Below are 14,452 nucleotides of genomic sequence, written 5' to 3'. Positions count from 1 at the left end.
CTCTCAGTGGGTGTGTCCTTCCACTCCTCTCTGTTCCTCTTGTGCTGGGCTTGGCCTGCAAGGTTAGAAACTGCACATTCAGATGGCTCAGAGGAAGATTTCATAATGCTGGTGCTGGGCAGGGCCGTCTAGCCAAATTCCATTCATTAGCTCAGGCGCCAGCCAGAGTGTGACCAGCCAGAATGCCGTTTCAGTTCCATAGAAGAGCTGATAGGAAATCGGAAATGTCTTTTTATTTCCCCGTCTGTCTCTTTCTGTTTTGGTTCCTAACAGGCAATATATGGACAAATGGAGAGTCCAGGATTCTAGACTATGGAAGAAAGGAGTTAGTTGCTAACCTAACCCCTAATGGAGCAGCTCAACCAACCGCCATTCTCTTTCTGACTGTGTTTTGACATATTCCGACACTACTAAAAATTGGAATGATACTGAGAAGATTAGCACGGCCCCTGTACAAGGATGACACACAAATTCACAAAGTGTTCCGTATTATTTTTAGTCAGGCAGTGGTGGCACACGCCTTTAATCCCAGCACTCGGGAGGCAGAGACAGGTGGATCTCTGAGTTCGAGGCCAGCCAGGTCTACAGAGTGAGTTCTAGGACAGCGAGGGTACATAGAAAACCCCTGCCTCGGGGAGGAGGGGTCTCTATGTATCAGCATCAGATTTGTGTGTACGTTACACTTCAGGCATCCCCAAATCAGAACTCAGATATCCAATCTACCTGGCATGTCCAGAGCTGCGGACACTGCCGTGAGGACGAACACGGGCGGCTCTGGAGAGCAACAGGAATTGCAGAGGGGTCCTGTCCCGAAGGAGCATCAACTCTATCGCAGCGGCGGCTCCTAGGACCACCATGGGAATTGCAGTTCTAAAATGTAAGCCGCTCGCTCAGACCTCTTTACTGCAAGAGGCAACACAAAGAAACAGGAGTTTCTTGGGGAAGTCTGAAAGTTGCTGGGGGAGGGAGACTTGGCAGGGATGCTTCCGCACGGGGAAGTCAGGGAACACTACAGTACCAGATCCTTTAAAGTGAGGGGCAGGAGGAAGTTTTGGAGGATGAGACAAAGCAGTGTAAGCCATGAGGTTGGGGGATGCAGGGAAGGGGGTGCTGGAGGTGGGGGGGGGGGGAAGGGGGTGAGTACAACTTTCACAGCATGCTCTTCCTGAGTACACTCTAAACAGATGGGCTGGGGACACCTGTGACTTGAGGACCTGCGGGCTAGCAGGTTTTATATGTGTGTTGGCCCGTGTTGTTCTGGTTTGTTTGTTTTTTCTTTTTGTGTCAACTCAAGAGAAATCAGTTCAACATGGATGCCGTGTTGTCTGTTGGTGCTTTTGCTCCTGTATCATCTTTACCCTTCAAAGCAAAGCTGCAGCCTGAGACTCAGGGAAATGTGCGAGCCACAGCACTCTGCCGCTCGCGATCATGTGCTCTGCTTGTGCACTCAAATTCTTTAGAGCCATGAGTCTTCTTCTGACATTGAGTCTGTGACACTTCCCATCACGTCGAAGATTTCATGTGACCGGGCCAGGCTGTCAGGAGTGCTTTTCTTCCTGAACTTCTGAACTGTGTTTTATATAGCTGCAATCAGATCACTGTGGTGTGAAGATAGGCCTTTCCAGCCCTGTCTTAGTTCATTTTCTGATGCTAGAACAAAATATCTGAGAAAGAGGTGTGTACCGGGGGTCATGGTTCCGGAAGCTGGAAAGTCCAGGTACATGATACTAATGAGAGCATCATGCTTCTTCAACTCATGCCTGAAAGCAGGAATATATGAGGAAACAAAACAGCTGGACTGCCTTGTTTTGAGATAACCCATTCTTATGGTAACTAACCAGGTAATTAAGCACTCCAGTGAGAGTGACATTAATTCCTCCTAACAATCAAACCATCTCTCAAGGGCACTCCTGCCTCCCAGCACTGGTACCCTGGAGACCAAGTTCAACATGGCCAGGACAAACTGTACTCAAACCATACACTGCCCAAAATGAATCAATGCTTTTGAATCCTGGGTAAAAATAAAATCTGTGTTAAAATCACAAAGCTTGCCATTTGAAATGGCTGTAGTTACCTGATATAAATATGGTTAATCACAGTTCTGCCCCGAAGCCTGACTTTAAGGAGCACAGACACCTTTCCATGCTTGTTTTTAGTTGTTATGAGGGACTGCATGGTTTAACCCTGTTTCTGTTTCCCAAACTAAACAGAGACAGTATCTATGATCTTTATCTTCAAATTATATAGCTTATCTGGTTTTAAAGTTCATCTATACCACTCTAGTCCTTCGGGGATTTAGGGAAGGCTCATATGCCATTTTCTCAGGACTGTCCTATGAAGTCTTTAAACCACCTGCAAGGAACTTTTCAGAGGGAGCATGTTGGCTGCCTTCCTAAAATCCCCTGTTGCTCTCAAGGCAATGCCTGCTCACGATTCTCCCCTTCTTCTTCAGCTGATCAGAAGCGACTTCCGTTTTCCTGTAGCTTCAGGCCAAAAAGAGCCACTGCCTCCCACCCCCCCCCACAAACAACCCCACCCACCCCACACCACCCCCACTCCCCACTCAAAGAAGTACATGGAGGAGAAACGCAGTTGGTAGCCTGGAACCGACTGGTTATCCCAAAAGGAAAAAAATGTTTTCCCTCTGATATGAATTCTTTTTCTCAAACTCCTTCACCTATGAAGCTCCGATGAGTCACGGGATCTAATCAGACACTGGGTGGGACCCTGGGACCTGGTAGTAACTCCCAAAGCAGAACCCACCTCCTCACAAACCTGCCTTTGGTTTTGTTTGGTCTGTCAAGAAGCCAGGCCTCATGTTCTTCTGAAACATGTTTTCATAAAGCACATTTCAATAGAGTATAAATACTTTTTATTCAGACAAAAATAGTGGTTTCTTCAGAAATCTTAAGCATTGTATCTTTGAGTAAAGTCTCATTAATCGCCTGCCAAAAACTCTGTTATATTTCCAAACCCTTCCTTTGATGTGAGGCTGTCATCTGAATTGTTAGACCAGAGTCCCAGCCCTTCCCTGGAAAACTTCAGCTTGGGTATCCATGCTGGGGTCTTCATCCTGTGGATCAGGATTTAGAGAAGAGTGTCCCCCATTATTTGGAATCTTGGGTGACAGGAGTTTTTGATCTGAAGTTTCTACACACTCCCGGTGCCGCTGACAGATGGCTGTCCTGCTGACACTGCCCACTGTTGACACAGGTCTGTCTCAATGTGGGTCCCTTTGAGGGGGTCCCATTTTGCAATGAAATTCAGGAGGCCATTGTCCCACCATTGCATACTGTATGCCAGTGTGATCTGGATCCTCAGATTGTTGTTTCTCCTGCTCTGCATCAGAGAGTAGAAAAGAGACAGCTTTTCCTGAAATTGGGCCAATGACTCATACAGGTCTGAGGGGTATCAGGGTTCGGTCTTCCTTCAACAGCTTCTCGGGGCTGCATGATTGTGATGCTTGGGACTTGGCTGCCAGAGACTCGGAAGGAATCCCAAGGACCAAAGAACAAAAGGGCAGGTGGAGATGTCTCGTCAATGCAGCAGGAATTGGAGCAGCGGTTCTCAATCTGTGGATCATAACTCGTGGGCATCAAATGACCCTTTCACGGGGGTCACCTAAGACTATTAGAAAACACAGATATTTACATTACAATTCATAACAGTGGCGAAGTTATAATTATAAAATAGCAATGGAAATAATTTTATGGTTGAGTATAGTCAGATATTCTTTGGACGGCCAGTTCCCAAATAAAGACACGAGACTTTTTAGTAATTATGAAAGCTTGGCCTTAGCTTAGGCTTGTTCCCAACTAGCTCTTAAAACTTAAATTAACCTGTTTATATTAATCTATATTCTATCATGTGGCTCATTACCTCTCCTCGGTACCTTAGGTCCAACTTCCTCTGTGTCTGGATGGCAAATCTCCCAACTCTCAGATTCTTCCCCTGAGTTCCCCTCTCTCCCCAGAAGTCCCACCTATCCTCTCCTGCCTAGCTACTGGCCATTCATCCATTCATCTCTTTATTAAACCAATCAGAAGATGCCCCAGGCAGGTGAGGTAAAACAGAGACAACTTCACACAGTGTGATCAAATATCCTGCAACAGTTTTGGGGGGAGACCACAACATGAGGAACTGTATTAAAGGGTCGTAGCATTATATTACTATAGCAAGGATACTTTTGTTCCTAGAGTGTTCCCCTACATGTTGTTCTTTCTAGATGTATTTGTATATTTGCTGCCTTTTAGAGATTTTTTTTATTTTTATTTCATCTGTACGTGTGAGTGCCTGTATGTGTGTATGTATGTGCATCACATGCATGCCTGATAGACATCAGAACTGGAGTTATGGGCAGTTATTAGCTGTCATGTGAGTGCTAGGAACCAAACCCAGGAGCTCTGTAAAAGCAGCCAGTGCTCTCAACTGAGCAGTGTCTCTGCAGCCTCTGCTACTTGCTTTGGCTTGGAATAATGCTAATGACCTCATTATTTTGTTAACCTGCTACTGTTTGTCTTCAGTTCAGTGTGCTATTCCACTCTGATAACAAAGTCCCCTCAACTGCACTTCAAGAGACTCTGTCTCTTTAAGAGCTAGTAGCTCACAAGAATAAAACATTTTGGGAAAAAAAAAATCTATACATCTTTAAAGTACATATGTGAGCCAGATATGGTGACTCACACCTGCAATGAGAAGGCTGAGGTAGGAGGGCCATCATGAGTTGAAGACCTGTCTAGGCTACATAGGAAGCTCCAGGCCAGCTTGGGCAACAAAATGAGACTCCACCTCAAACAAATAAAATATATGTTTATAGGTTTTAGGGTATGTAAGTTGAGGCAATGAAGGCATGACTTGGGAGTTGATATATAATCTTAATCATTTGATTCTAATTACATTTTATAACATGTCTGAGAGGTTCAAAGACAGGAGATGGGGAAAGATTTACATTGAAGAAAAATATCACTATTCTGTAGAAAGTACTATGGGGGGAGGGGCGTATACATACACAAATAGCAAAATCTATACTTAGTACCAGGGAGGGAAATAATAAGGGATACTTCTCAGGTTTCTCACAATCAACAAGGGAAAAAGCTACACACCATAAAACATAATACAGTGTTAAATGTTAACAAAGTATGCTGGGAACACAAATCAGGGGTATTTAGTTAATTATGTCCGAGGACTCCAGAGTTGACTTTGTTGAGTCTCGTAGGCTCATCAGCATTCCACCAAGCAAAGGTTGAAAGACAAAATGTCACAAAGAGTAAAGTACACAGAGTGATCAGTTAGACAGATGTATACAGCAGAAAGCCCTTCTTCCTGCCCACAGCAAGGGACAAGGACAGTAGTCCTGGCTGGGGCCAGATATGAAGATCCTTGAATGCCTTTTCAAGATTTCATTGTATTCCCAAAGCAACTGGACACAATGAAGAGATTTGAGGAGGAAGAGTGAATAATGACATAATAATAATGAATATGAATAATGAATAAGAGCCAAGTGGAAAACCTAGTTAGGAAACTCCTGGGTGTTGATGCTTGTCGTTTTGGTTCCAGGATCATTATAATGGGAGGAGAAATGGGGAGATGGCAGGAGACATTTTGTAAGTGGAAATTCTGTGCTTAGTGATCAATCGGTTATAAGGAAGTAGGAGAAAGACAAGGCAAGGATGCTCAGAGACTTGGGTTTGAGAGTTGGATAGATGGAAATGCCCATTGTTAACATTGAGAAAATACTCTTGGCAAAGACGTGCTTAGGGAGAAGTCAGACAAAGCAGAGATGCTCATGGGGAGATTTAAAGGAGGACTCTTGATGGAGGGCTTCTCTCCAGGTTCCCCAAGCCCCGCAGTTCCACAATCCACTTATAAAATAATCACTCAGACGCTTATATTACTTATAAACTGTATGGTCATGGCAGGCTTCTTGCTAACTGTTCTTTTATCTTAAATTAACCCATTTTTATAAATCTATACCTTGCCACGTGGCTGGTGGCTTACCAGCGTCTTTACATGTTGCTTGTCCTGGTGGTGGCTGCAGTGTCTCTCCCTCCTTCTTCCTGTTTCCCCAATTCTCCTCTCTCCTTGTCCCGCCTATACTTCCTGTCTGGTCACTGGCCATCAGCGTTTTATTTATATAGAGCGATATCCACAGCAGAGGACCCTAAAGCGCAGAAGAGAGGCCAGACCTAGAGTCCCGCTTTCAAGACCCACAAAGCCGCAGAAGAGAAGGCCAGCATCAGTAGCAAGCACAGAGTGAAAGAAAAGGTCCCAGCGATCCCCCCACCCCACCCCAAGAACACAGCATCAACTGAAAAGGAGAAAAGAGGGAACCAGGGAGAATCTTATCAGAGGCAGTCAAAAGGATGGGAGAAACCCAGCTGAGGTGCAGCTCAGAAAAAGGAAGACTGCGAAAACTAGGAGAAGCCAGAGATGGCTGCGTGTCCCATGTCGGGGCTGCAACCAATTATGGGAGCTCTAGAAAATTTAGGACAGTGATGCCTAGAGGGTGAAGAAAGCAAGCTGAACTTGCAGGAAACCAAGAGGTGAGGCAGGGGATAGAGACTGCAGTTCCAAAACCAGAGATGGATGATCCACAGGGCAGCAAACTGAGATCCACTTTGACTTAACTGCCAAAGATTAAGGTGTCATAGAGAATATATCATAAATCTTCATGTTTCTGACTTGTTGTCAAGAGGTTTTCCATGTGACTTCAGCTCCTAAGGTGGTGCAGCTTGCTTTTTGTCTTTCCTGTATGTAAACAGTTATGTAAGATGCTCCTACCTGTGATATCCAATTCATTTCCTGACCATGGCCTATAAAACCAGTGAAGTATGCTGTGAAAGGATATGATCACATAGTACAATAGGAGGTTGGGACCAGTGGAAGATGTTAACTATGAAAGGATACAGTCACATAGTACAATGGGAGGTTGGGACCAGTAAAAGATGCTATGAAAGGATACAGTCACATAGTACTGTGGTAATATTTTATTTGTACTGAAATGTGGTGATATTTTACTTGTATGTTAATAAAGTTTGCCTGGAGGTCAGAGAACATAGATAGCCAGCCATAAACAAAAGTCAGGTGGTGGTAGCACACACCCTTAATCCGATCACATGGCAGGCAGAGTCTCTGCGTTCAAGGACACAGCCAAGCATGATGACTCATGCCTTTAATTCCAGTACCAACCATAGAGACCTGGAGGTCTGTATAGACAAGCAATGACAAGGAAGTGAGGTAGCTGGGCTAAGAGTCAATGAGAAGGCAAAACAGCAAGGCAATAAAAGTGCAGGTTAGACAGGAAGAGGTTCGGTTCCCTTGGGAAGCTACAGCGGCGTGGTGAGCTAAGGTTAATTGATGGCTATTCCTATTTCTCTGATCTCTACAGCGTTCACCCCTGTGTTTGGCTCTGTGTTTCTTATTTAATAAGACTGTTTAGAAATTCATCTACATAGTACAATGGGAGTATGGGATTTGGGTGAGGAGAGTGTGAATGAACAACTACTTGGGGATGTCAGAGAAGAGCACTGGACAGGTCAGCCACAGACCCCAGATCCCGCAGAAGCTCCTGAGGAAGTCTGGGAGAAGGTTCAGAGAGGAAAGTAGAAGAGGTTAGTGTATGAGGCACTGTAGGAAGAGGGTGTTTTCAGGAGCCGGCATTGGATGATAAAGAGGAAATGAGCAGAAGTGTCTTCATTTGAGATGCAAATGTAACCCAGCCTTTGAAAATGCTTTTTCATTAAAATGAGGCCAAGTCAGGCTTAGGAGGTTAGTATCCTAATGGACCCTTTGGTTCTCATATTCAGTAACTTATATATTGGACTGCCATGTTCAATGACCTATTATCTACAATGTACCCGTATGTTTGTGTGTACACAGACATGGTGTCTTCATATAGCAATAGTCTCATGGACAAAACTTAGGTTCTTTCACCCTATAGACATTTCAATAAAAAATAAACCAAATGCCTAGGGCTGAGTGCATCATACTGACTTAGGGTTGTGTAAGTACGGTCTACAGTATTCTTACAAGGAAATTATCTGATAATGAATTTCTCAGAACACATTCCTATCATTAACCAATGCATGTTTAATATACATTACATCTCACATTAAGAAAGTCACAAAATGCATGCATACTGATATAAATTGTACCTATCAAGATTTTAAAAACTTATAAGGTATCTAAATGAGGATTGATTTATTTTTCTCTTTAAAAAAAAACAAAAACAAACAAACAAAAAGTAAAACATGAATTTGGAAAGTGACTTGACATCCAAGGAGGACTGAGAGCTATCCGAGGATGTGGGGCCAGGAGCAGGGTGGAAGCTGTTTCCTGCAGCACTGCTTGTCATGTAACTGAGTCTTTCATATCCTCCCCACCCCCACCCCCTGCAGTGGAATGGAGCAAGTCTAAAGACTTTTCCCCTTTGGCCGGGGAGATCCTCATGGACAACCTGCAGACCCTGAGGTGCACCATCGCAGGCCTCACCACGGTAAGTGTCCTCCTGAGAGAGGTGCCCGGCCCTGCCGCCTTCTGCACAGGGATGCTGGTAGCAAATGCTACTCTCCAGGCAACAGCCAACACCCGGGCCTCTGGCAACAACTGCCATTCGTTAAGTGTGATATGTCTGGTATCCATAATCTGAGTCTCACAAAAGGCGAGGCAGACAGCATGAACCACTTTGTAAACTGCCATGTTCTCAGAGATCAGAAAGGGACTGGCCTCGTGTGAGCCTTGAAAGCCTCTGCCTTCTGGATCACAGTCTAATCTGCAGGGGATCAAAGGCTCTGAGAGATCCAATTTTGACTCCCAGCCTGATGGTAAAAATAACAGCCTCATCTAGCCCTCACCCCCACTGCCTCATTGAGATCAGTCATCAATTGGAGTCACACAATTTCCTGAGAGAAATCCTTTTCCCCTGATTAAAAAGGAAAAAAAAAAAAAAACTGCCTAAATCTGCTACTACAGAAAAGAAACTAGGTATGGCAAAAGTACAATCTCTATGTAACATAAACTAACTTTAACTGCGAATGAAAAGCTAGAACTAGCCATGTTTATTTGTTTACCAATCTAAACTCAAATATTAATTATTTATTTTGAACCACAAATGAGCATCCAAAAATGCAAAAAAATAAAAACACCTAGCAAATCTGCTCAGACTGAGGAAACTACATTGCCTCAAACAATTACAATTCAGAAGATAAAAAAATATATATTATTTTAAATCAAGATCTTTTAAGAGTAACCTAAAACTTTTAAAATACAATTCAAATAATTAATACCTTAAGATTCTCATATGGGAGGAGCAGAGAGATATTTCTGTTATTTTCTTAGGGGTTAGCCAATTAAAACAGTTATCTGCAGCGTATAATCCTGAAACCCAGCATTAAAAAGCTGCCATCAACCAACGGCATCCAGTTTATTCTAAGAGAATTCTTGGTGGTTTGGTCGCCACCAAGAATCCTGACTTTTAGTCCTAATCGCATGTCTACACCAGAGGCCAGAACTGTGGATTACCAGAGCAAACAAAGCCCCCGGAGTGGGTGGCCCCAGAGATGCTATCAGCAGAAGGCTGGCTCCCACACTCTGGCTCGCATGGTGGAAAGGGGCCAGGAGGAACCCCAGGGAATTTCCATTGCTTAAAAGAAAGAGTGATATCATGATAAAAATGGAAAACTCTCCACAGAGAGGTTCTCTGACATCTAAACTAGCTTCTCTAGGGATGAGGTTTTTTCCACTGCGCCATCCAATAATAGCGATGCAGACATTATCCTGAGCATATAAATGCCTGGAAGTGAATTTAGAGATCTAGGCCATCCCTATAACCTTGAGTGCATAAAACCCAATTTTCAATGCTAGAAAAAAAAGTGTTAACTTCATCATATGGTAAGGTAATATCATTGAAATCCTAGCAAAATCTCCACAAAGATTTTTTTTTAATGCAAATGCTATTTTACACTTACAGCAAGCAATCACTCACCCAATATTGGCTTTTCTAACACCCCTTTGGTTTCACAGGGAAAAAATAAAATAAGAAAAAAAAAACAGAAGAAAAGAAACCTCAAAGCAAACATTAAAACCATTTCAAACATTTTAAAGGATTATCTGTAAGCAAAAATCAACTCCTTAATTCTTAATGCTATAAAAAGATGTTAAAGAAAATGGGCCATTCTTTTAATAGTGGCTTTGAAATGAAGTCACATCAGAAAGCTGATTTTCTTCGTGCTTGAACAGCTGAGTGAAGGATGTTCATAGAAGCAATATTTATTGTGGCACAAAATGGAAAGAGTCCCAGAATCCACCCATGAAGGACTGGCTGAAAAAAAAACGGAGGCACCTGCTCAATAGTGAAGTACTATGCAGGCACTAACAGAATGAGGTCTGCCTTCATGCACGCTAGTCTGCCAAGTGGCTTGTTCATTCTTTACAGTAACTTGACCAGCTGAGGCTGGTTGCCTCTAGGGAGGGGGAAAAGTGGGAAAAGGTGAGGGGGGGAGCTTGCTGTTGTTGGTAAACCTAGCAGAACCTTGTGGGTTGTAGAAAATGTGGTTTGAGGCGGGGCGGGGGGGGGGGAGTCTGTCTGTCTCTTGGGCTTTTTTGTTTTTTCTATTTTTGTTTATTTTATTTTTTATTTTGGCTTCTTTGTTTGCCTGTTGGTTTTCTAAAGAGAGAAAACAAAAAAGCATGTTGAGTAGGTGGCAAGGTGGGAAGGATCTGGGGGGAGCTCAGGGAGGGGAAACTGTGATCAGAATATATTATATGAAAAAATTGACTTTATACAAACAAATATATATGTATGTATAAAACAATTTTTGTATGTGTAAGTTTGTATATATAATCGGTAAATAGGTAGGTATGCAGATAGAAAGATGGAAGGAAGTTACCTACGATTTAGGGGCATAGGGAGTCAGAAAAAAAAAAAACTATGATATTCTAATTCTGAAATCAAGAAAGTAAGAGAGTCCTTCAAATGTGAATATGATGAATTCTAATGCCTGATGCAGTTTCCTATTTCAATTCTTTGCAGGGCCAACAGTATTTTGTTCAAGTCTCAGCTTACAACATGAAAGGATGGGGACCAGCTCAGACCACGACGCCAGCATGTGCCTCTCCCTCTAGTAGGTGGTAGCTACTTCCAGGATGGCAACATGCTCAACTACTCCATCCCCCCTCATCAGCTTCTCACAGCAGCAGCTGGGCTATAGAATGATGATCGCTCTGCAGAAATGCTCACAGGAAGGCAACTCAGGGTAGAGAAGAAGGCATCTGAAATCACAAGTTTCCTGAGAGTGACGTCTTTTAGTTGTAGCCTTCAAAGGTTACCGAAACTCTCAACCTCAATTCAACATCTGTAGAATGGGTCTAAATCATTTCACGTCACAGGACTTTTCAGGGATGGAGAGGACACCATGAGAGTGGCCAGCCCAGAGTATGCAATCCATCTTAGCCCTTTTCTCCTTTCCTCACCTACAGTGGACACATCACATTGATCTCCTATGAGAATGAAATCAAACCCCTTTTGCTTTATCTGACATTCTGCCAAGAGAAAAGCTTTTTTATTAACAGTCACTGCCCAACCAACACAACATCTTTTTAGTAGTGGCAGAGAAACCCAGCAAAGATGTCTTGCAATCATTTGAAGATTAATAATGTATGCCTGGTATGTTTGTTATAGTTCCTTGTTAAACAGAAAATTTAATTAACCAGAACAAACAACTCCAGACATGCAAGAGAGTAGGCTGCTCTTTACAATGAGCCCAGTGCTCTGGGCTCTACTTTCATCCTTTTAAAAAGTCATTAATGTTATAGTCAAGAGTACTGTCATGTGCATCTTGGGAGAGTGAGAACTGCTTAATCATTTCTGGAACTCAACTTGGAGCTTATTCAAATGCCTTATGGATAGCCATTTCCTTTACCTCAATTTACATCTTGGGAGAAACAGAGATGAGATAAACAACTATACACAAAATGTACACTGCATCAGTAATTAATAGTAGCTAAATATCATGTGTAGCAAAGAAAACAAATACCCAATATTTGTGTAATGGTAAAGTATGATATATTCACTATCTATATTAAAGAGCTAAATATGATCAATCACTTAAAAATAATTTGTTTAAAAAACATATTGTGTAGAAATGTATAAAAAAAATCCTACAGTACAGTTTTTATGTAAAATAATGATAGAAGATGTAGGGAGTCACTCATCTCACCATTAGTTCACCTATAATAACTAGGATGTGACTAGATCACTATCAAAACTTAACATGGGCTGGAGAGATGGCTGACTTGGTAAAGTGCTAACCACACAAGTAAGAGGACCTGAGTTTGATCCCCAAAACCCACAGTAAAAAAGCCAGGTGTGGTGGTACACACTTGTAATCCCAATGCTGGGGATGGTACAGAAACAGAAGGCACTTCGGGCTGCCTAGAAAATTCCAGGCTCAGTGACAGACCCTGTCTTTAAAACCAAGATGGATAGCAACTAAGGAAGCCACCCAAGTTTTATTTCTGGCCTCCACATGCACACATACATATGTGCACATACACACACACACACACACACACACACACACACACAGGTACACACACATTTAACAGTAGATACCTAGGTTATGAGTTTGTGCTTTCTCATTTATGTGTTTCTAGTTTTCAAATGTTATAACAACCTTTCACCCAAGACCAATTATGAATCAGGTGATACTTGGGGTTTACTGTGCAGTGTCTCTCCTTACCCTCACAGCAGTCCTTCGTCCTCCCTATTGCCTTGTGGGTCAGCATCACTGTCATTATCATCTGTAGCATCATCACCATCAGACACAACCTTTGTAAGACTCATTCTATTCAGGGCATTAACCTAAAAACTTGACACAGTCAGCTTGATCTCTTTGACTGACAGGGGAGCTGTTAACATAAGAGGCATAATTACAGAGACCAGACTTTGAACTGGAATTCAGGTGAAGCCTTTTTGGAGGCCACATCACTGGTACACAGCTGAACCATGATTCAAACCTGAATTGCTCAAGATCCTTCCATGTCTCCTGTTGTAACTAGAGCGCTATTATCAGTCAGAGAAGCAGGCTGAAGGCCAATCAACCATGCCTACCTCCTCTAGTAGAATCTGTAGTTATACAGGGTCTCACCTGGCCTTGGACCACCAATGCCAGTGCTCTCCAAGGCCCCTGACTCCCTCTGCATTTGATGATTTCATCATTAGTTTGGTTTGGATATTTCCATTGCTGAAGATTTATCAGAAACTTGTGCTGGGAATTTCAAGATTAAGACACTAAGGAGCAGATCCTAATGGCAATAGCAGGGGGTGTGTATTATTAGAGACAGAGCATTAGAAAATAGAGAGAGAGAGAGAGAGAGAGAGAGAGAGAGAGAGAGAGAGAGAGAGAGAGAGAGAGAGAGAGAAGACTAGTCTCGGTTAAGCTGGAAGCACAGGAGGGAAACTGATTCCAAAGGTACACCCCACACAAATTCTGATCTGCATATGACACATTGACCTCTAAAGCTCAGATGTTTGGGCTCTATAAGCTGTACATTCTCTTCATACACTCCTCTCTAACAAGCTCATGCGTAGACCTCTCTCCAGAAGGACAAGAATGGTTGTTTAGGGCTTAGGGGAGTCTTTTATTTATTGGTAATTAGCATAGTGAATAGCAATGCTTTCTAAAACAGTGTGTTTGATTAGCAAGGGTAGCTGGCAAAGAGTTGAAGACCTAGCATATGGTTAGAGTTGCTGCAGACATGCCATATCACTTGGAAATAACAATATAAAAACACTCTCATTCTATTTATAAACAGAGTATGACATTGTGATGTAACATGTATCAGTATTCAGATATTTACTAGAGGACAATGTACTCTAACATGACAGAGTAATTGGAAATTTGGTAATATGTTCCAGTAAGCTATAAAACTTTTTTTTATATTTTTACAAAAGGCCTTAATGTGTTTTTATAGACTTATGTTATATGGTATGGTACATAATAAGAGAAAAGCGCCCAGACAGGCTTGTCTGAGTTACGATCAGGAAAACCCTGATACGGCCAGTGAATGTAAGCCCTGCATTGTGTTGCAATTGAAGTGTCTCATTACCAGAACAGTGAGCTGTATTATGTGCCACAATCTGCTCTTTTCCTACCATGTGAAGTTTACTCCTGTCAGGGTCCTGATTTCTTAATATATTTTCAATTTTCTCCCTCATCCCTGCAGTCTCCTATTTTATGTAGTCATCAGAACTTTCCAAACATCTATGAGAAAAACTCATTCTTTCCAAAATGTTGGCATTGTTCAGTGCTCGCTGGGGCTGCAATTGAGCATTAGCCATTTTTGTATGTATCGTAAAGTCATCAGATCCAGCTCAACTCCAATGTAAAAGGGCTAAGCTGAGAAGCTGAGACCCATTCCAGCACCCCTCCCGGTACTGTTGACAGCATTAAGA

At 42.6% G+C, this 14,452-nt stretch overlaps 1 protein-coding gene and 1 non-coding gene across 2 annotated transcripts in view; both read left to right on the top strand.

Annotated features, from left to right (window-relative positions):
* The window catches only part of Ankfn1 (ankyrin repeat and fibronectin type III domain containing 1), a 153,234-nt gene that overhangs the window by 75,048 nt on the left and 63,734 nt on the right, over positions 1-14,452 (top strand). The window contains exons 6-7 of the mRNA XM_028878201.2: positions 8,397-8,494; positions 11,030-11,120. Coding sequence (XP_028734034.2) covers positions 8,397-8,494; positions 11,030-11,120 — 189 coding nt within the window. The remainder of the gene's footprint in view (positions 1-8,396; positions 8,495-11,029; positions 11,121-14,452) is intronic.
* On the top strand, positions 387-494 carry LOC114699297. Its single transcript, XR_003735503.1, has one exon. It is a non-coding gene; the product is annotated as a U6 spliceosomal RNA (small nuclear RNA).

The sequence above is a fragment of the Peromyscus leucopus genome, chromosome 8b (genome assembly GCF_004664715.2).
Source record: "Peromyscus leucopus breed LL Stock chromosome 8b, UCI_PerLeu_2.1, whole genome shotgun sequence".
Classification (NCBI taxonomy): domain Eukaryota; kingdom Metazoa; phylum Chordata; class Mammalia; order Rodentia; family Cricetidae; genus Peromyscus; species Peromyscus leucopus.
The sequence above is the reverse complement of the archived record's forward strand: the minus strand, read 5'-3'. Positions and strand labels throughout refer to the sequence as shown.